General features: G+C 42.9%; 1 protein-coding gene across 3 annotated transcripts in view; it reads right to left on the reverse strand.

Moving 5' to 3' along the window:
* LOC143997005 (beta-Ala-His dipeptidase-like) overlaps positions 1-21,667 on the reverse strand; it is a 102,810-nt gene that overhangs the window by 34,855 nt on the left and 46,288 nt on the right. For all 3 annotated transcript variants that reach the window (XM_077492360.1, XM_077492361.1, XM_077492362.1), the window contains 4 exons: positions 19,452-19,646; positions 16,332-16,416; positions 14,363-14,523; positions 3,624-3,788 (listed from right to left, as the gene is read on the reverse strand). In XM_077492360.1, the coding sequence (XP_077348486.1) occupies positions 3,624-3,788; positions 14,363-14,523; positions 16,332-16,416; positions 19,452-19,646 (606 nt within the window). The remainder of the gene's footprint in view (positions 1-3,623; positions 3,789-14,362; positions 14,524-16,331; positions 16,417-19,451; positions 19,647-21,667) is intronic.

A 21,667-nucleotide genomic window follows, 5' to 3' on the forward strand; every position in this document is an offset into this window, starting at 1 on the left:
TTTCCAGAGGAAACACAAATTACTGAGGTATGGGCCTGGAGGACCGCCTTTTATTTGGAATGGTGTACGTGCTTCCTGTCCGGAGGGAGGAGCTCAAGGTCTCAGAGGCTGTGCTGGAAGATGACTGAAGAAAAAGAACTTTCTCCTTGCAGGGTAAAGGCTCAGTGTGCTAGTATGCATTGCATACAAGCACATTATGAAAGACTTACCTTGAAACAAAGCCCTCTAGTGACACGCTGTCACTGCTGCAGAGGCTTACATCTTCACCCAGTCTTCCATCCACACTTGCAGGCTGCGGCCACTTGAATGACTGGGCCGCAGGGACGTCACTCCCATGCATGTGCACGAGAGTCATGGCCACAGCCCAGAGCACTGAAGGAATGGCACGAGTATGCTGTTCCTTCAGAACGCATACGTCTTTGACGTCACCAGCTGCTGCTTACTGGAATATCTAATATACAGTGCTTGTTCAGAATATTTTTTTTTAATCAAATCCTTTTTATTATTTTACATGAAAACAACATTGACATAATACAGACAAAACCACAAAAAAGAGATCACATCAAACCAAAAACCCCCCCAGAGAAAAAAATACATATATAAGCCCCAGACCACCCCCCTTCAACATCCCCCCCCCACACGGAGTATATATACAGTGCCTTGCGAAAGTATTCGGCCCCCTTGAACTTTTCAACCTTTTGCCACATTTCAGGCTTCAAACATAAAGATATAAAATTTTTATTTTTTGTGAAGAATCACCAACAAGTGGGACACAATTGTGAAGTGGAACGAAATCTATTGGATTTTTGAAACTTTTTTAACTAATAAAAAAATGAAAAGTGGGGCGTGCAAAATTATTCGGCCCCCTTGCGTTAATACTTTGTAGAGCCACCTTTTGGTGCAATTACAGCTGCAAGTCGCTTGGGGTATGTCTCTATCAGTTTTGCACATCGAGAGACTGAAATTCTTGCCCGTTCTTCCTTGCAAAACAGCTAGAGCTCAATGAGGTTGGATGGAGAGTTTGTGAACAGCAGTTTTCAGCTCTTTCCACAGATTCTCAATTGGATTCAGGTCTGGACTTTGACTTTCTAACACCTGGATACGTTTATTTGTGAACCATCCCTTTGTAGATTTTGCTGTATGTTTGGGATCATTGTCTTGTTGGAAGATAAATCTCCGTCCCAGTTTCAGGTCTTTTGCAGACTCCAACAGGTTTTCATCCAGAATGGTCCTGTATTTGGCTGCATCCATCTTCCCCTCAATTTTAACCATCTTACCTGTCCCTGCTGAAGAAAAGCAGGCCCAAACCATGATGCTGCCACCACCATGTTTGACAGTGGGGATGGTGTGTTGAGGGTGATGGGTTGTGTTGCTTTTACGCCAAACATATCGTTTTGCATTGTGGGCACAAAGTTCGATTTTGGTTTCATCTGACCAGAGCACCTTCTTCCACATGTTTGGTGAGTCTCCCAGGTGGCTTGTGGCAAACTTTAGACGAGACTTTTTATGGATATCTTTGAGAAATGGCTTTCTTCTTGCCACTCTTCCATAAAGGCCAGATTTGTGCAGTGTACGACTGATTGTTGTCCTATGGACAGACTCTCCCACCTCAGCTGTAGTTCTCTGCAGTTCATCCAGAGTGATCATGGGCCTCTTGGCTGCATCTCTGATCAGTCTTCTCCTTGTCTGAGCTGAAAGTTTAGAGGGACGGCCAGGTCTTGGTAGATTTGCAGTGGTCTGATACTCCTTCCATTTCAAAATGATCGCTTGAACAGTGCTCCTTGGGATGTTTAAAGCTTGGGAAATCTTTTTGTATCCAAATCCGGCTTTAAACTTCTCCACAACAGTATTACGGACCTGCCTGGTGTGTTCCTTGGTCTTCATGATGGTCTCTGTGCTTTCAACAGAACCCTGAGACTATCACAGAGCAGGTGCATTTATACAGAGACTTGATTACATACAGGTGGATTCTATTTATCACCATCAGTCATTTAGGACAACATTGGATCATTCAGAGATCCTCGCTGAACTTCTGGAGTGAGTTTGCTGCACTGAAAGTAAAGGGGCCGAATAATTTTGCACGCACCACTTTTCAGTTTTTTATTTGCTAAAAAAGTTTAAAATATCCAATAGATTTCGTTCCACTTCACAATTGTGCCCCACTTGTTGGTGATTCTTCACAAAAAATTAAAATTTTATATCTTTATGTTTGAAGCCTGAAATGTGGCAAAAGGTTTAAAAGTTCAAGGGGGCCGAATACTTTCGCAAGGCACTGTAACACACAAAAAAAAAAGGGATGACAATATCCAGTATTACAAAGTACACAGTACACATTGGTTTACATGATAACTAAGTCATAGATTGAAGCCATCTAGACCAGATAACATCAAACTTATTCAGGGAGTTCCTTAGGCAATATGTATGCTTTTCAAAAAGAATGATCCTATGGAGATCTACAATCCAATGGGCCACAGTTGGTGGATATGGAGAGGTCCACTTAAGAGCAATCTGTCTACGGGCAACAAAAAGTGCGCGCCTTATAGTATTACCAATAGGGGAGGTATAGATAGATTTATCACAGTAAACCCATATACATACAAGTAGTTCAACCAGAATATTAATATTCAATACTCAGAATATATTAATTTGACCTGTAGATAAAAATCAAAATGTTTACTACCGCTTTAAATTGTATTGTAAATGTACGGTCTCCCTTTATATTGTAAAGTACGTTGTAAACTGTTGGTGCTATATAAATCCTGTCTAATAATTGCAAAAGAGACATGTTTCTTTTGCAATAAAGAGCCTGCCTGCTTGTTTACTTTTTACTAGTAGTTCTGTTTTAATGATACACTGATGAATACAGGGCTACATTCCGTGTTTTTTTTATCTGCCTGAAGTTTAGCTTTAAAAAGTTTTTGTATATGTATGAGAATTTGCATTGGAGTGATTCTCAGGAACCTATTCTCAGATGTGGATTAAGCCTCATGCACGCTGGACATTTTTACAGATGCTATTTTTGGCATCAGACTTTTTTTCTACAGTCAATAAACTCTCCAGCATGCTATCTTATGTGTTCATGCACACGTAGACTGTTATCAACTGTTTTTGGCTGGGGAGTTTTTGGGCTGTTAAAAACCTCCAAAACAAGTGCATTCTGAGAAGTTTTTGAGCTGTAAAAATGCTGATAAATGCTCAAAAACGCACCTCACCAGCGTTTAACAATTTTGATCCCATTTATTAAAAAAAAAGTCTTAAAAACACTAAAAAAAGCTATTGGAAATACGCTGAAAAACGTTGAAACTCACTGCAAAGCTACTGGCATTTGTATGACGTTATTATATCGTTCAGTGTGCATGAGTCGTAAGAATTAAGATTTTATTACTAATATGTAGGCTTTTTGATTTTCTGCTTTACTAATTGAGCAGTATACCTGAATAGAGTTTATATGTTTGTTTTTATACTATACGGCCATTCATATTTGTTTTTTAAGGCTTTGCTGACATTTTGGTAATCACTTTTTTCTTGGGTCCTAGTACAGCAATAGTTGCCTTATTTGTGTCCTTTGATTAAAAAAAGTTTATAAACCCTCATTCCATGTGAAAGCTTTCATTCATTCTTACCTGCTTTTCCACTACAGGGATTTGCATATTTGGAGCTTGCCGAATTGAGAATTTTCCAATAACTTTTGAAGGAATGACAGTTTTGGTCCCCGTTCCAGCGAATGCTCCCTCTATACCATGGATGGAAAGGCTGGGGTATCGCCACATGTGCTGAAGAATTTCTTCCTGCAAGAACAGTAACAATGTGTAAAAAGAAATTCATTTGTAAGACATATTAGACTCAGTTCACAAAGATAAATAACTTATTTTAACTAAGTTTGTTATTTACTTTTATGAGGAATCAGTATTTTTTTCCATATTTTAGCACTTGATTGCTTTATTTATTTCATGAAGTGTTCCTTTTTATTACCATCCATCAACTATCCCTGTTTTTAAATCAAGTGAAAATTATTGAAAAAAGTATAAGGCATTACACTGTACAGACAGTCGGCCATTTAGCTTTTAATAGCAAGAAATAATACATGTCAACGCATAATGTTTCCATACCAACTGTACAACTGCCTGCATAGAGAACAGTAATTATATCTAATACTTAATACCTAATACTTGTAACCCAAATAATAGAGAACAAATATATAACAAAGAACTAAACACCCTGGAAAAGTGCAATTCTTACAAGAATAGCCAATGGTCTCGCAGTATTTGCCTTCTGAATCACTATCGAGTCCACTCTAATACCCCGTACACACAATCGGAAATTCCACCAGCAAAAGTCCAATGAGAGCTTTTCCGATTGTGTGTATGCTCCATCGGACTTTTACTGGTGGAATTTTGGCCAGCAAAAGATTGAGAGCAGGTTCTCTATTTTTCGGTCGGAAAAAGTTCCGATCAGTTCCGATATGCACAAATTTCGACGTGCAAAATTCCTACGCCTGCTTGGAAACAATTCGATGCATGCTCAGAAGCATTGAACTTAATTTTCTCGACTCGTCATAGTGTTGTACGTCACCGCGTTCTTGACGTACTTTCGCGTGACCGTGTGTATGCAAGCCAAGCTTGAAGTCCACGTTTTTTCAGATGGAAAATCCGCTTGTGTGTACGGGGCATTACTTTAAGATAATAAGTAGAAGCCACAGGACAAGAGAACAATATCCCATGTATTAGTACAGCTATGTCTGTAACAATCTATCAAGAACAAGTTGGGGAGGTGCTATCCCCGGGGGGATTTAGCCAACATTGTCAGATATTCACAAATTGGAGAATTCATGTGATAGTGTTTTTTTCATGAACTAGTATGGTATCAACTGCCTGCATCCACTGTGTGCTCATCGGAGAGTGTGCAGAGAGCCAAAACCTCACTTTCAATTTTCTAGCTAAGTATAGTAGTCCAATAAAAGCCATATAAATTGGAGGGGAATATAACTCCTGATTAAGGCTTCCCAACAAACATGTCAGTCAATAGTGATGGACGAACTTCCGACGGGACGTTACGCGAACCGCGAACGCGGCCGATAGTTCGCGAACCGTAACATTCACGGCGGGCCCCATTGACTTCAATGGGAGGCGAACTTTACAAACCTACAGGTCAAATTTGCAGCCACAAAATAATTACTAGCTGTGCACACATAGTCCCACCACATGGCCAATGACATAACACATGTATGAGGTGAATCTGGGATCGACAACTACAAGCATTCTTTTTTTTATATGTGAAATTGTGACAATTCAGGACTGTGGAGCGCATGAAGGCAATGGAGGAGAGGAAAGGTCAGGGTAGGCAAAGAAGAGGGTGCAGGAGATGAGCACTGACATCAGCAGCGTGACATACAGCAATGACACCTGCACCGTGATAGAGAGCACTGACATCAGCAGTGTGACATACAGCAATGACACCTGCACCGTGATAGAGTGATCTGACACCAGCACCATGATAGAGAGCACTGACATCAGCAGCATGACATAAAGCACTGACACCAGCACCGTGATATACAGCACTGGCACCAGCACCGTGATATACAGCACTGACACCTGCACCGTGATATACAGCACTGACACCTGCACCATAAGCAGCCCCAGGAGGAAGTCAGCATAGCATAGGGATGGTGGGAGCCCCTCATAATGAGCATAGCACAGGGATGGTGGGAGCCCCTCATAATATGCACAGCAGAGGTACAGCCCCAGTAGTAAGTCAGCATAGCACAGGGATGGTGGGAGCCCCTCATAATAAGCAGCCCCAGGAGGAAGTCAGCACAGCACAGGGATGGTGGGAGCCCCTCATAATATGCACAGCAGAGGTACAGCCCCAGGAGGAAGTCAGCAAAGCACAGGAATGGTGGGAACCCCTCGTAATAAGCAGCCCCAGGAGGAAGTCAGCACAGCACAGGGATGGTGGGAGCCCCACAAAATGAGCATAGCACAGGGATGGTGGGAGCCCCTCATAATGAGCATAGCACAGGAATGGTGGGAGCCCCTCATAATATGCACAGCAGAGGTACAGCCCCAGGAGGAAGTCAGCACAGCACATGGATGGTGGGAGCCCCTCATAATAAGCAGCCCCAGGAGGAAGTCAGCACAGCACAGGGATGGTGGGAGCCCCTCATAATAAGCATAGCACAGGGATGGTGGGAGCCCCTCATAATATGCACAGCAGAGGTACAGCCCCAGTAGTAAGTCAGCATAGCACAGGGATGGTGGGAGCCCATCATAATAAGCAGCCCAAGGAGTAAGTCAGCATAGCACAGGGATGGTGGGAGCCCCTCATAATGAGCATAGCACAGGGATGGTGGGAGCCCCTCATAATATGCACAGCAGAGGTACAGCCCCAGGAGGAAGTCAGCACAGCACAGGAATGGTGGGAGCCCCTAGTAATAAGCAGCCCCAGGAGGAAGTCAGGACAGCACAGGGATGGTGGGAGCCCCTCATAATGAGCATAGCACAGGGATGGTGGGAGCCCCTCATAATGAGCATAGCACAGGAATGGTGGGAGCCCCCCATAATATGCACAGCAGAGGTACAGCCCCAGGAGGAAGTCAGCACAGCACAGGGATGGTGGGAGCCCCTCATAATAAGCAGCCCCAGGAGGAAGTCAGCACAGCACAGGGATGGTGGAAGCCCCTCATAATAAGCATAGCACAGGGATGGTGGGAACCCCTCATAATAAGCAGCCCAAGGAGGAAGTCAGCATAGCACAGGGATGGTGGGAGCCCCTCATAATGAGCATAGCACAGGGATGGTGGGCGCCCCTCATAATATGCACAGCAGAGGTACAGCCCCAGGAGGAAGTCAGCATAGCACAGGGATGGTGGGAGCCCATCATAATAAGCAGCCCAAGGAGTAAGTCAGCATAGCACAGGGTTGGTGGGAGCCCCTCATAATGAGCATAGCACAGGGATGGTGGGAGCCCCTCATAATATGCACAGCAGAGGTACAGCCCCAGGAGGAAGTCAGCACAGCACAGGAATGGTGGGAGCCCCTAGTAATAAGCAGCCCCAGGAGGAAGTCAGGACAGCACAGGGATGGTGGGAGCCCCTCATAATGAGCATAGCACAGGGATGGTGGGAGCCCCTCATAATGAGCATAGCACAGGGATGGTGGGAGCCCCTCATAATATGCACAGCAGGGGTACAGCCACAGGAGGAAGTCAGCACAGCACAGGGATGGTGGGAGCCCCTCATAATAAGCAGACCCAGGAGGAAGTCAGGACAGCACAGGGATGGTGGGAGCCCCTCATAATGAGCATAGCACAGGGATGGTGGGAGCCCCTCATAATAAGCAGCCCCAGGAGGAAGTCAGGACAGGGATGGTGAACTTTACAAACTTACAGGTCATATTTGCAGCCACAAAATAAGTATTAGCTGTGCACACATAGTCCCACCACATGGCCAATGACATAACACATGTATGAGGTTAATCTGGGATCGACAACTACAAGCATTCTTTTATTATATGTGAAATTCTGACAATTAAGGACTCTTGAGACAATGGAGGTGAGGGAAGGTCAGTGTAGGCAAAGAAGAGGGTGCAGGAGATGATCTTCAGCACCAGCACCGTGATATAGAGCACTGACACCTGCACCGTGATAGAGTTATCTGACACCAGCACCATGATAGAGAGCACTGACATCAGCAGCGTGACATAAAGCACTGACACCAGCACCGTGATATACCAGTCCTTAAGGATTAGCAGACTGTACCTCATTCAACCCTATATACTTTAATACCCTATACCTTACCAGTCCTTAGAAGGACCTTTGTGCAACTAGTAGGTTGTGATTAGCAGACTGTACCTCACTCAACCCTATATACTCTAGTACGCTATACCTTACCAGTCCTTAGAAGGACCTTTGTGCAACTAGTAGGTTGTGATTAGCAGACTGTACCTCAGTCCCTATACTGATAAAGGACTGCTGCAGAATTGGGCAGCAGTCAGCAGTAGTGCACCTCAACCATATATATTGTGGACCTATACCAGTCCTTAAGGATTAGCAGACTGTACCTCACTCAACCCTATATACTGTAGTACACTATACCTTACCAGTCCTTATAAGGACCTTTGTGGAACTAGTACGTTGTGATTAGCAGACTGTACATCAGTCCCTATACTGATAAAGGACTGCTGCAAAATTGGGCAGCAGTCAGCAGTAGTGTACCTCAACCCTATATATTGTGGACCTATACCAGTCCTTAAGGATTAGCAGACTGTACCTCACTCAACCCTATATACTCTAGTACGCTATACCTTACCAGTCCTTAGAAGGACCTTTGTGCAACTAGTAGGTTGTGATTAGCAGACTGTACCTCAGTCCCTATACTGATAAAGGACTGCTGCAGAATAGGGCAGCAGTCAGCAGTAGTGCACCTCAACCCTATATATTGTGGACCTATACCAGTCCTTAAGGATTAGCAGACTGTACCTCACTCAACCCTATATACTGTAGTACACTACTTACCAGTCCTTATAAGGACCTTTGTGGAACTAGTAGGTTGTGATTAGCAGACTGTACCTCAGTCCCTATACTGATAAAGGACTGCTGCAGAATTGGGCAGCAGTCAGCAGTAGTGCACCTCAACCCTATATATTGTGGACCTATACCAGTCCTTAAGGATTAGCAGACTGTACCTCACTCAACCCTATATACTCTAGTACGCTATACCTTACCAGTCCTTAGAAGGACCTTTGTGCAACTAATAGGTTGTGATTAGCAGACTGTACCTCAGTCCCTATACTCATAAAGGACTACTGCAGCAGAAGGGCAGCAGTCAAGTATAATATTCTTTCTATATTTGTAAGAAAGAATATTATACGTGTACAACCCTATTACCATACCAGTCCTGAAAAGAACCTTTGGGGACCTAATAGTAACAGCTACTGATTAAACTGACTGTCCCTCACTGTAACACACAGCTTCCTGTCTGTCCCTATTTAAACTGACAAAACACAGGCTGCTGCAACAATGACTTGAATAGCAGTGCCTCAAACCTATATCCTGAAATACACCTATACCATACCAGTCCTTATAAGAACTTTTGTGGACCTAATAGCTAGCGATTTGGGTCACTGCAGTCTCTCCCTGCTCCACACAGCAACCTCTCCCTATAGTGACATATGAAAGAATGTAAAATGGCCGCCAGATTGGGTCTATTTATAAGTTAGGGGGAATGTCCAAGTGTCCATGTGCTGTAATGTCTCAATTGGCTGTCCTGTACCACATGATGGATGTGTCATCATAGGTCAAAGTTCTTTTACACAGTAAACACGTAAGTCCGCCGGGCGAACAGCGGCAATAGTCCGCCGATCGGACGGACCGCGAACAGCCGAAATTCGCCGCAAACCGACCGCCGGGCGAACCGTTCGGCCATTCCTATCAGTCAATCCCTTTTTCCAGTTGAACTTGATAAAAATGGATATTAATTGAGACAACACGGTTTCAATATCTCACTAGTTTAGGACATTTCCATAGCATGTGGATGAAGTCTCCAGGATGAATCTGACATTTAAGACAAATGGGAGACTTCTACCCCACTTATTAAGCTGTACTAGAGTTCTATATGTTCGATGTAACATGAACAGATGGGACAATTTTTGAGCTGCTGACATCGACACCAGAGGGCCAGCCTCAAGTATCTGTTCCCATGTTTCGCCATCAATAGGTCTGTCTCAAACATTTTCCTCAACAGGGCAAAAGATCAGGGGCCTCTATGCAAGTCAGTGCATAAATCCTAAATAGATTACCTCTAAAATGGGAATTCAGTTAAATGCATGGAGGAATATCTGCTTTGGCAACCGACAGCGTGATGCTGCTGTAAATACTGATAGTAGTAGTTCTTTAGCAACGGAAATTCTGCCAACAACTGAACATATGATTTCAGGCTGGAATCATCAAATAGTTAGGATATGTATTTAACTCTGGTATTCATCCACACAGAGTGATCACTAAGTTTAACCAACTCTGTGTAGAATAGGTTATACCAAATAGGCGTACTGGGAAGAAACCCTGTTAAACCCAGTCTCTGCTTAGTAATTCTCCTTAATTTAATCAATAATTGAACTCTGGGACAGTGGGAAGGGACAGTAGGAAAACCCATTTCCATATGAGACAGCCGAGTAGTCTGTGGACAGGCAATTCAGCAAGTACCTGGAAGATTCTGCTATAGAGGGTAAATCTCAACCTGTAAAATGATGCAATTGTGCGGCAAAAAAATAAGTTTGTGAATTTGGGACAGCCAGACCACCTTCACCTTTAGGATTTTTCAGAGTGGTACGTTTTATATGAGCCGCTCCATTTTTCCCAAATAAGAGGCTGAAATTGTGGGTCTATTCGATGGAAGCAATAATTGGGTATGCATATAGGGGAGTTGTGTAGTATATATAATATCTGTGGGGCCCAAATCATTTTAGTAAGATTGGCACGCCCTGTCACTGTTAATGGTAATTTACACCAACTGACACACTTATGTTTGAATTTCTGTAAGATAGGTTTAAGGTTCAAAGAAATATAGGCCCGTGGGTCAATTGTCACTATTATACCCAAATATTTGAAAGCTGTAACCATCTGTACTTGATTTACACTTGCTGGTAAGGCTGTAGGTAGTGGGTCTAGAGGAAGGAGAACCGACCTGTGCCAATTGATAGCCTTTCCCAAATATAGTAAGGTGTCATCTGCATAAAGTGAGATTTTATCTTCTCTATGCCCTCGTTGATATCCAATAATGGTCGGTGAGGCTCTAAGCATTGCCGCCAGTGGTTCCAGCGCTAAGGCAAAGTACAGCGAAACAATGGAAAAGATTCTGATAAAGAATAATTTATTCTAATTCTTGCCATAGGTTCAGCAAATTATATTGGTACCCAGTAAATAAACTTTCTGAGCCCAAATGTATGTAATACTGCCCACAAGTATCGCCACTCGGCGCTGTCAAAAGATTTGGCAGCTTGAGGGAGAAAATAGCTCGGTTTCCTGGATTGTCTACTGGGATTTGAATGTTTAAAAATAGCCTCCAAATGTTTAAAGCCGTTGATCTTGCTGGGATAAATCCAGACTGGTCCAAATGTACCAGCCTGGAGATAACCTTCGGCAATCTGGTAACCAACACACGGGCCAGTAGCAAAACATCAGAATTAAGCAACAAAGGTTTTTAAGAAACCTTGTCTGGCATCATTCAGTGTTTTCAGAAGGACAGGCAAAAGAGTTTTGCCATATTTTTTATATGTTTCAGCTGATAAAACATCTGCTCCCAAGGACTTACTATCGGGCATCTTTGTGGCTTCTAGGTAAAGTTCCTCTATTGTAAGTGTAAACACGTGCATATGCATATGTGCTGAAGGGCTCTGCCAGGACTCAAAGGCTGGGCAGAGTCCTATGACACATCTGTGCATGCGCTACAATGCTGGCGCCAGGGTAGGGGGGCAGCCTGTACTGGGAGGGAGTGAAGTTCTGCTGTAAGTCTATAAAAAACAGAAGATATTCATGACATTTTTTCTTTTTTTCCGGCGGTGATAATATGCATATTTGTGCAATACGAGAATAGGTATTGGAGAAGTCCTTAATAAAAAAATTGTTAGGCTTTGTGATTGGATCAGCATGTCCAGCTGCAATATGGAGTCTGCAGCTAAGTTTACAATCAAATGTGTGTTTTTTTTAGGAATGATGAAAGTCTTTTGTACAACATTATTTAGGGGAATCAAAGACCTTTAAATGCATGCATCCTCCTAAGGTGTTAATTACTAAATCATCAATAGTCATCTTTAGTGAAATATTATACAGCAGTTCAGGTATCACACACTGATATATGTGATATGTTTAACACCAGAAAGAAGTCTAATAGGGCGATGTTACTTGAGCTATCTCATCACTGCCGACAATTCACCACTGACAGAATTACCAAGAAACCACCTACCTGTTGTATGGAGATGATCCATTCCAGCTAGACCTGTGAGATGTTGCTTTCTTGCTGCCCTAGCTAGCTAATAAAATCTGGCAGCATTAGAGAGCCATCAAGGGAGTGAATACTTAGAGGTAAAAAGCCTCTCCTGGGTGATTCTCTTGATGGCCTCACATGTGACATGCAGAGGCTTAACTAGAATCGTCATTGCCCCGGTGCAAGAAACCATGAAGGGCACCTACCAGGGGCATTGCTTGGTCTACAAAAGAATTCAGGCTAGAACCCTTAGCTTAGAGAGCCCCCTTACATCAGGGTCCCCAGAGAGCCCCCCTTACATCAGGATCCCCAGAGAGCCTCCCCTTACACAAGGGTCCATAGAGAGCCCCCCTTACATGAGGGTGCCCAGAGGGCCCCTCCTTACATCAGGGTCCCCAGAGAGCCCCTCCCTTAGATCAGGGTCCCCAGAGAGCCCCTCCTTACATCAGGGTCCCCAGAGAGCCCCTCCTTACATCAGGGTCCCCAGAGAGCCCTCCCTTTTACATCAGGGTCCCCAGAGTGCGGGGTCACCAAAGTGCGACTGCTGTGACCCTGAAAGTTACGCCACGGGTGACATATTTAAAAAAGAGAAGTATGGGATTTAGGGTTTTTGCAAAATTATACTTCCCAAGGTGGATGCAGCATCTGACCCCTGACGGCTCTAACACTGAGAACCGAGCGTTCTAACACCGTAGACCGCTTATTTCTCACAGCTATCTGAGCAGAGAGGTGCTGACTGTCAGTCACCGCTCTCTGCTCTGTCTACTCCTCGTTCACTGTGGAGGGGGCTGGAGCGGCTGGCTCAGCCTCTCAGCAGCTTGCTGAGAGGCTGAGCCGGGTGTTGGTCTAGGCATATGGGCAGATTCCGACTCCTGTGTCGCAATCTTGCCCAAGTCTGGACTCGCTCTGTGATGTCAGCAGACAGTGGACGTCAGTCTGCTGTCTGTTGAAAACAGGTCACAGGAGTGCAATTCGTCTTTCACTCCTGTGATCCACAGGAGAAGTACAGTCAAATGAGATTTGGCTGTACTTCTCCTTTAAGGCAAAGGTTACATGGGTAATTTATAATTTCAGAGACTAATATAATCTCAAAGTGCAAACAAAATCACTATTTAGTGCTGCTGCAGGAGATTGCAGTGTTAAAATGGAACTTAACTGTATCTGAGCACCACAAACTGAAAATTCTGTTTCATTCATATTTGATATTCAAAGCAAACACATGCATCCGTATATGTCTCCATGCTCTATTGTGTTGAGAAATCACTTTGAAAAATGCCCTTCTAGCATTTCTAGCGATGGGCATCTTGAGTAAGGGCAAATGATTCATGTAGCGTTTACTTATTGGAATCCTTCTGCACCTATCTCAGACATGCAGGCGGGAGGGTATGCTTAGCTGAGAAAACCCCTCCTGAAGACTCCTGGGATGTAGGACATCATTTGGTGTAGGCCAGAAACCAGGAAGCAACAGAAGAAATGCAAAAAGCAAGTAAATAAAATATATGTGTTCCTATCTATTTACTAATGCTAGCAGCACAAGGGTTAGAAAAGGTTTCATGTTGATTGAAAGAGTCAAAAAAGAGAAATCTTGAAGGAGCATACTCGCACAGAGCAACTGTGTTTCTTTTTTTTTTTAGCAGTTTGCATTAAAAGCAATGCACATAGATAAATGTCATGAGATTTAAAAGAAAAGTATTAGTTTAGCTAAAAAAAATAAAAATAAAAAAAAGTTATACTCACCTAGGTGGATGCAGCATTGTTGCAATGCTGCATCTGTCCCCTACCAGTTCTAAGACTGAGAACCAAGCAATCAAACACTGCTGATCGCTCAGCTCTGGATCTTCATGCTGCAGAGAATGGTGAGTGTCAGTCTCTAGTTCTCTGCTCTGCCCCTCCAATGCTCACTGGAGCGCTGACCTGTGGAGGGGTGGTGTTTGGCTCAGGCTCTCAGCGAGTCGCTGAGAAGCGGAGCTAGCTGCCAATCTAGGCATCTGGGTGGATTCAGACCATAGGTTCAGGATCTGTTCAGAGCCTAGACCAGCTCTGCGATGCCAACCAATAGCAGGCTTTGAAAACGGGTCACAGGAGTGCAGAACAAACTGCATTTCTGAGATTCACAGGAAAAGTACAGCCAACAAAGCTTTGGCTATACTTTAAGAGCCATCTAAACCTATAGCCCTGGCCTGGTCGTACATTTTCCCTAGTTACAAGTAGGGTCATGTTAAATCTAATCTCTAGCTTAGTAATACTCTTAACACGTTAGAGCACTTTCCTTTCACACTACAGAACCTAATGTCTACAGAACATGTGAGAAGGTGATGAACTTTAGAAGAGGTCATTTGTATGGCATTACAGTAGTAAATGTATGAAGTAATAAAAGGTTTTTACCTTACTGCTGTACAAAAATGTGTTCACCTCTGTGTTGTTTTTGTGTTCTTCTATATCAAAATCTATATTTTCATACAACTTTTTTTCTTCTTCTGTTATTGGAGCAACATCGTCATAAATTCCAGGGATAAGAATACGACCAGTAGAGTCCACAAGGCTTGCTATGTAAAAAGAGATGTAAGATTAAAGTCATTACCAGACCTGAGACTCCTTTTAAGCAAACAAAATAGAAGAATAATATTGAAGCTGTCATTGCTGACTCCTTCTAAAAAAGCTAATTGTCTGGCTATTATGCAGAACCTCTGGGTTCAATACTTTCAGAGTAATTTGATTTCTTTAGCTGAATACATGTTTTAGGTCAACAATTCGAAAGTATTCAATCTAGAGGATCTGCATGACAGTCTAACAACTTTTATTTTCAGAAGTATCATATCAGCAATGTGCAGCCTCTCTATTTCTGGCATGACAAAGTTCATATGGAAAGAACTCTAAAAATAAGGAAACCAACAGGCAAGCTTGAAACTGGACACTTTTAGCGACCATAAAAGGCCCGATCCCACCTCTGACACAGAGACATGGTGGTTGCAGAGGATAACACCAGGTAATTTAGAGCCACCCAAAAGGAGGCAATACAAAGCACTTCAGGTGGGTGGAATCTCTCATTATCTCTTAGCCCTTGTACACACGGTTGGACATTCCGACTGAGAATGTCCGATAGGACCGTGTTGTCGGATAATCCGACTGTGTGTGGGCTCCATCGGACTGTTTCCGTCGGAATATCTGACGGACAAAGCTTTAGAGCTGGGCTATAAAACTTTCCGACAACATGATCCGATCGGACTTTGTCTGATTGTGTGTAGAGAATTCCGATCGCACAAAGTGCCACGCATGCTCAGATCAAATTCCTAGACCAAAGTCATTGGCTACTAGCCTGAACGTAGTCCCGTCGTAATGAGATAACGTCTTCACGTTACGTACGATCGGATTTTCCGACAACTTTGTCCGACCGTGTGTATGCAACACAAGTTTCGGACAAAATCCGACGTACAAAATCCAATGGATCCAATGGGTAGGTGCGCTATGGACCCTAAATGTGAAATAAAGTTGAATTGCTATACCAAATGTGAACACCTAAAAAACAACCTAAAAAACAAAATTGGGACCCTAGTGGTAAGAAAAGGGGCTGCCACTACCATATAAATTCACCCAGGAGGTGAAAAGACGTGAATATGTGATATTTTATCCCTACTCATGATATTTTATCCCTACCATTCTCACGTAAAAGACCCTTATCTTTAATATCACAAACACATAAATGCAACTATACATATAGACCAGGACAGTCACTTTGCAAAGTTAACCTTTATTTTGCAAAGTGAACAATTTTTACTCCTTTAGGCTGCTTTCACACTGGGGCGGGAGCAGCGTCGGCGGTAGCGGCGGTGTGCGGGCGCTAGCGGGGTGGTTTTAACCCCCGCTAGTGGCCGAAAAGGGGTTAAACCCGCCCGCAAAGCGCCGCTGCAGCAGCGCTTTGCCGGCGGTATTGCCGCGGTGTCCCATTGATTTCAATGGGTACGAGCGGTATAGGAGCGGTGAATACACCGCTCCTTCACCGCTCCTTCACCGCTCCTTCACCGCTGCAAAGATGCGGCTAGCAGGACTTTTTTCACCGTCCTGCCAGCGCATCGCTCCAGTGTGAAAGCCCTCCGGCTTTCACACTGGAGTTAAAGGGGCCGGTTTTTTTCAGGCGTTACACAGGCGCTATTTTTAGCGCTGTAACGCCTGAATACCGCCCCAGTGTGAAAGCAGCCTTAGTAAATCAGTCCCAGTATGCTACTGTTCAGTGCTTCAAAACCAGTGCTGGGCATTTCGGAACAAAGATTAAATGTGAATTATACTGTAAACACTCATGCATTCACAGTTGTTATATATTTGTAACGCATTTGTACTAATGTACTTTTCACATTACCTAAGAGATATACTAGGTCCCGCATTGATTCATGGATGATGCCACCAAAAGTTCCTGAGTGCAAGTCCTTTTTACCACTCTCCACCTAATGAAGAATACCAGAGGTAAAATACATAATTCATACTGCAATCAGAGTTATATTTTTTTAGTGACTGTAGTATATCATTTTAATCCTTTTTGTGTAAAGATTTTTCCAAATATGCTATACAACCAAGGGAAAGAAAAAGCTTAGTTTAATTTTACAGTGGAAACAGTAATAATTTTATATTAACATGGAAGGACTACTATAATACCAGCCTTGGTCGAGTGCCCCCTGTATGATCGCACAAGTCAGTATTCTGACTTCATTTTTGCTTTAACATAACTATTTCTTATTTTTTTTATATACAGTATATATATATATATATATATATATATATATATATATATATACACACACACACATATAGTATGTATATGGATATTTCTAGTAACCCCTTTTGTTTGTTTTATAAATTGATACCTGTTTGGTCAGTCCCTTTACTGCGCATTCTCTGCATTTTATAAAAGTAAAATAAAAATAAATAAAAGTAATTTCAATTTTCCAGAAGCTTGTGAAGCAATAACAAGGCATTATAACAAATTATCCTCCCCCTGGCAGAGTGAAACAGAACCAACTATGCAATCTGTATGGTGCACTGCTGGTTTATGACTGATGGTGGAAAATCAGAGGATAGCTTCCTTTCAAGAACTGCTGAACACTACAGGATTGGAAAACTTTGACAGAGACTTACTCAGACTCCTCATTACTTATGTTGTGAATACAGCCGTGACCCTAAACATCAGCGCACAGGCTGCTATTGGCTTACGCACAAATCTTCGGGCATGGTTCTGAAACTGACCTTCTTGACAGGGCCCACCCTGATCATATGTCATTCACTGTAGCACAGCAAGTAAAGTGTAAGAGCTCTGAACCCTAGATACTATAATTTAAGTAAATGAGTAATTATGGTACATATGCGGTTGGCAGAGCAAATATGGGTCATGCAGTCCTTGGTTTTCTGAATAACATACAACAGTTCTGCACAATCAGTAAGGTATATTTAAAGCCAATAATTTTTTTTTCATTTTCAATAAAATACATAATGATTAAAATGCCTCCCAGGTTTATTTTGCCATTAATATACCACTGGAGAATTTCACTTCACTTACTGTCCTTTAGACACAACAGGAAGTGTAGAAAGTGTAAGAAAATCTCTCCAAAGTGAGAGACATTCCCTCTTAGTTGTCAATGAAATTTGCACATTGGAACATTCCTTTTTGTTTCTGCGTTGGTTACAACTCAAAAGTTTATATTTTCTTTCAATTTTAGTGCCAGTAACAGAAGTCTTAAGGAAAAATGTAGCTCTAACGGCACAGCAATAAAAGCTTGACAAAGGTTTTAACCACTTTTCACCATCAATCAAAAAAAAAACAAAAAAAAACTTTTGCTTTAAATACAAATTATAGCGTTTGTTAACCCCCCCCCCCCCCAAAAAAAATTCTATATTTTATATATATATATATATATATATATATATATATATATATATATATATATATATATATATATATATATATGTGGATCCTGCCCCTTTAAAGCATGTTATATGACAGTGCTTGTCCTGTGTCATTTGGCCACCTGTAACACAGTCAACTTGGCTGATCCTGACAGTTTCTCCCCACCCCTCTGTAAACTGACCACAATGCATCACGGCTAATGAGACCAGACACTGGTCAGTTTATGTGCCTCTATCATCAGCAGCCTGCTATCTGCTCTCCTCTCTGCGTCTGTGTCCTCCTCCCCCCTCCCCTCTCTGTCTGTGTGAGAAGCCGCCCCTCCCCTCTCCTGCTGCTCTCATAACACTAACCTGTATACACCATCAGCACTGCCTCCTATTACAGTGTCCCCCTTTGTGAATGATTTATAAATATAAATGCTGTAAATACCTAATTTAAGAGCAAAGATTGTGATCACATGACCAGCCAACTCTCTCCTCCTTCCCTCCAGACTGACATAGTTAGAGGAATCTCAGCCCCGCCTGCTGCATCTCTCAGAGGAGTAAAGGAGAAAGCTGGTTGGTCATGTGATCGCAATCTCTGCAGTGAAATTAGGTATTTGCAGCATTTATTTTTATAAATCACACACAGAGAGGGATACTACAATAGTAGGCAGCGCTGATGGTGTAATACAGGTTAGAGTGGCTTAACAACCACTTTAAGAATTTCAATATGCGGAACATATTATATGTGTCCACCTCCACACAACTAGCAAATCCTATTAAATAAAGAAGAAACATCAATAAAATAGTGTATCATTTCACTCAAGGAAGTGTTTCTGTTAGAACACATAAAAGAGGCATATTTATAAAACCCGGATAAAAGAAGACAGGAACAAAACTAAAGTTATTGCTCATAGTGTGGTCAAAGGTGATTTAATAGGTAACAACAGACACCTCAGGGATCAGGAAGCTCCCTTCCACAAATGTATTCCCTTCTTCTGATGCTGTTCATTTGGATTGCAAAATTATTTTATAAAAGATATTTTAAATAGGGAAACATTTAGCATAGCCAGTAGGGCAGTGTAAAATCTAGTAATGATATGCAAAGGGCAGTAATTCCTTACAACTGATAAGGCTTCAGTTAACTAATATTAGAATCATGATTAGTTGCTGTGATTATACTGTACTTTGCACACTGCCACAGTGAAAGTCTAAACCAGGGATATTCAATTAGCGGACCTCCAGCTGTTGCAGAATTACAAGTCCCATGAGGCATAGCAAGACTCTGACAGCCACAAGCATGACACCCAAAGAAGGAGGAATGATGGAACTTGTAGTTTTGCAACAGCTGGAGGTCCGCTAATTGAATATGCTTGGTCTAAACCATACATAGTGGTAGTGGTTTCTTAAAATATGATTGTATATTACTATAATGCTATGTATACCCAGGAAACATATGTAAACACTTGTGCCTTGTATTACTGTCCTCAGAGTGCTTTTACTTAGAAATAAAACAAGGACTTGAATATCTGGAAAAGTCATTTGGAAATTTGCTATAAGCTAAAACCTCACCCGTCTAATGTAGAAAACAGATCATTACCTCTACAAAGAAATAGGCATTGCCTCTTGTCCCATATGTCAAGGCGGGCTTTTGGCTGAGCCGCACGTTATCAGAAATAACAATATAATCCACATCAGAGAAGAACTCCTTGTGTTCTGTAATTAATTCTTCTAAACCAGGGGAACCGGTTTCCTCCACTCCTTCTATAATGAACTTCAAGTTCACAGGGATGTCCTAAAATCACAAAAGAAAAATATACTTTAGACAATGGTTGCCAACCTTGAGGACTTTATAGACCACTAAACTCATTATTTTGAATCCTGTGGACCATTAACATGAATTGTACATGCCTTATGCACACAATGCTCTGGCTATCTGAACCCCTCGCACTCTGCATAACACTGCTGCCTTACATAGACTCATCATTGGATCTCATCTCTTTAACCAGCCATGTGCTTGAGCTCCATGCTCCCTCCCACAGTCTGTGATCAGCGCTGCAATTGGAAGTCCCCTCTTTCTTCACCTCCCACGCTCTGACTACTCCCAGTGCCTCCCTCTGAGTTTGCAGGAGTCTGAACTATAGAGGAGCAATCAAGTATCAATGTGCACTGACAGTATTGACCAACAGCACACATTTAGAACAACATTGGAAACAACATTGTGCAGTATACATCCAATGTTAGAATGTTGATTTGCAGCAGAACCCCTGGGGACCACTAAAAGTTTCTCATGGACCATCAGTGGTCCAGAGACCACTGGTTGGCGACCACTGTATTAGACATTACAAATGAACAGCCACATAGTATATGCCTTCTGGATTCAACAACAAAAATGTTATGATGTTGAATTGCCAACCACAGGGCTAACTCTAGGAAAAGGCCAAGGACACAATTTAATTACTTTTCTTTATTTAAAGCAGGAGCTTCATCCAAAAGGGGAAGCTCCACTTGCTTTCCCCTCCCTCCACTGCCACATTTGGCATCTTTCAGGGGGAGGGGCAGCTGGTACCTAGTTTACCTAGGTACTCCCACTACCGGATGACTTCGCTGTAGCAAAGTCACCAGGAAGTTTGGCCCCCTATACTCACTCCCTATATAACCCCTCCTCCTCCCAGGAATAGCTCCGTTTTTTCATCAGTGTCTAAGGTGTTGGTGAAGAGTGAAGATGTACTCTGAAGAGCTCCGCTGGAGGGATCCCTATTGGATTTAAATAGCCTCCACCAGGTTCCTTTCAAAGTGCCACTGAGGCCAAAGTGGATAGTACCCGGGCCACGTATAAGAAGAGCGAGGCTTTGCCTGTAATGCCTCTCCTTGGAGGGCTGGACCCCGGGACCCAGTGCTTTGGTCATGCCCACATTACCTAAAGTTTTTCCTGGTGGGGTACTATACAGGTCCAAGGGAGTGGAACTCCGATAAAAAGGTACTCGGTCCTTGAAGGTTTGCTAAACATAGTCTGCCATGATGGTTGAAGTTTGGATCTGTCTATCATCAGCAGTATCCTGCGGCAAGGATAAGTTAAGGGAAGAAGCCTAGGAACTGTAAAAAGTCTACCTATGTTTTTTCTTCCTCTAGTAAAATGTTGTCATGTCTTAAGTTCTCCACTAGAGGGGGTAAATGCACATACCTTTGTACGTTGCCTCTCAGTTCAGCTCTGTGTCAAGCAGCTAAGACAGCATGTGTGTGGTCTCGTTAATGCAGCATTGTTCAGGGGGGATTCCTATACAGGAAAAAGTTTGTCATTGGCTGCATTTTCCCCCCCGAGGGAACTAAGGGGCTGGTAGGTACAACAGCAGTTTGTACTCCCCCCCCAAAGCCCTCTTTCCTTGGGGGTGTGGCGGCTTTCTCCAGGCGCTGGGGATACCGAGCCCAAAATACAAACTCTCCTCAGCTAGTAGCTGTAGAGTACAGCTGCTAATAACACCGGACACAGGAGTGGTGGGGGCATGTAAGGTGCTGCATACAGGCATTCCCAATTAGAGGAAATACATTTTACTCAGCACCAGGCTGAACCTTATTTGCGGCATTGTATAGCTAGATTATTGCTCAGCAAGTAGTGCATTTACTTAGTGCCTCTGCTTTTGTGCTTAGGACTATGCCTCCCAAAAAGGCTGTGCAAACACCTCAAAAAAGGTACCTAAAGCATCACCCCCCCAGGCGCTGAGGACTCTAGTCATGCCTCCACATTGTCATCTTCTCCTGAAATACCAGAAGTGGCTAGCTAGGGTGAGCTATTGGAACCAGTGAGTGTTGCAGCTG

Source organism: Lithobates pipiens, unplaced genomic scaffold (assembly GCF_037356315.1).
Source record: "Lithobates pipiens isolate NorthernLeopardFrog02 unplaced genomic scaffold, aLitPip1_a1.2 Scaffold_19, whole genome shotgun sequence".
Lineage (NCBI taxonomy): Eukaryota > Metazoa > Chordata > Amphibia > Anura > Ranidae > Lithobates > Lithobates pipiens.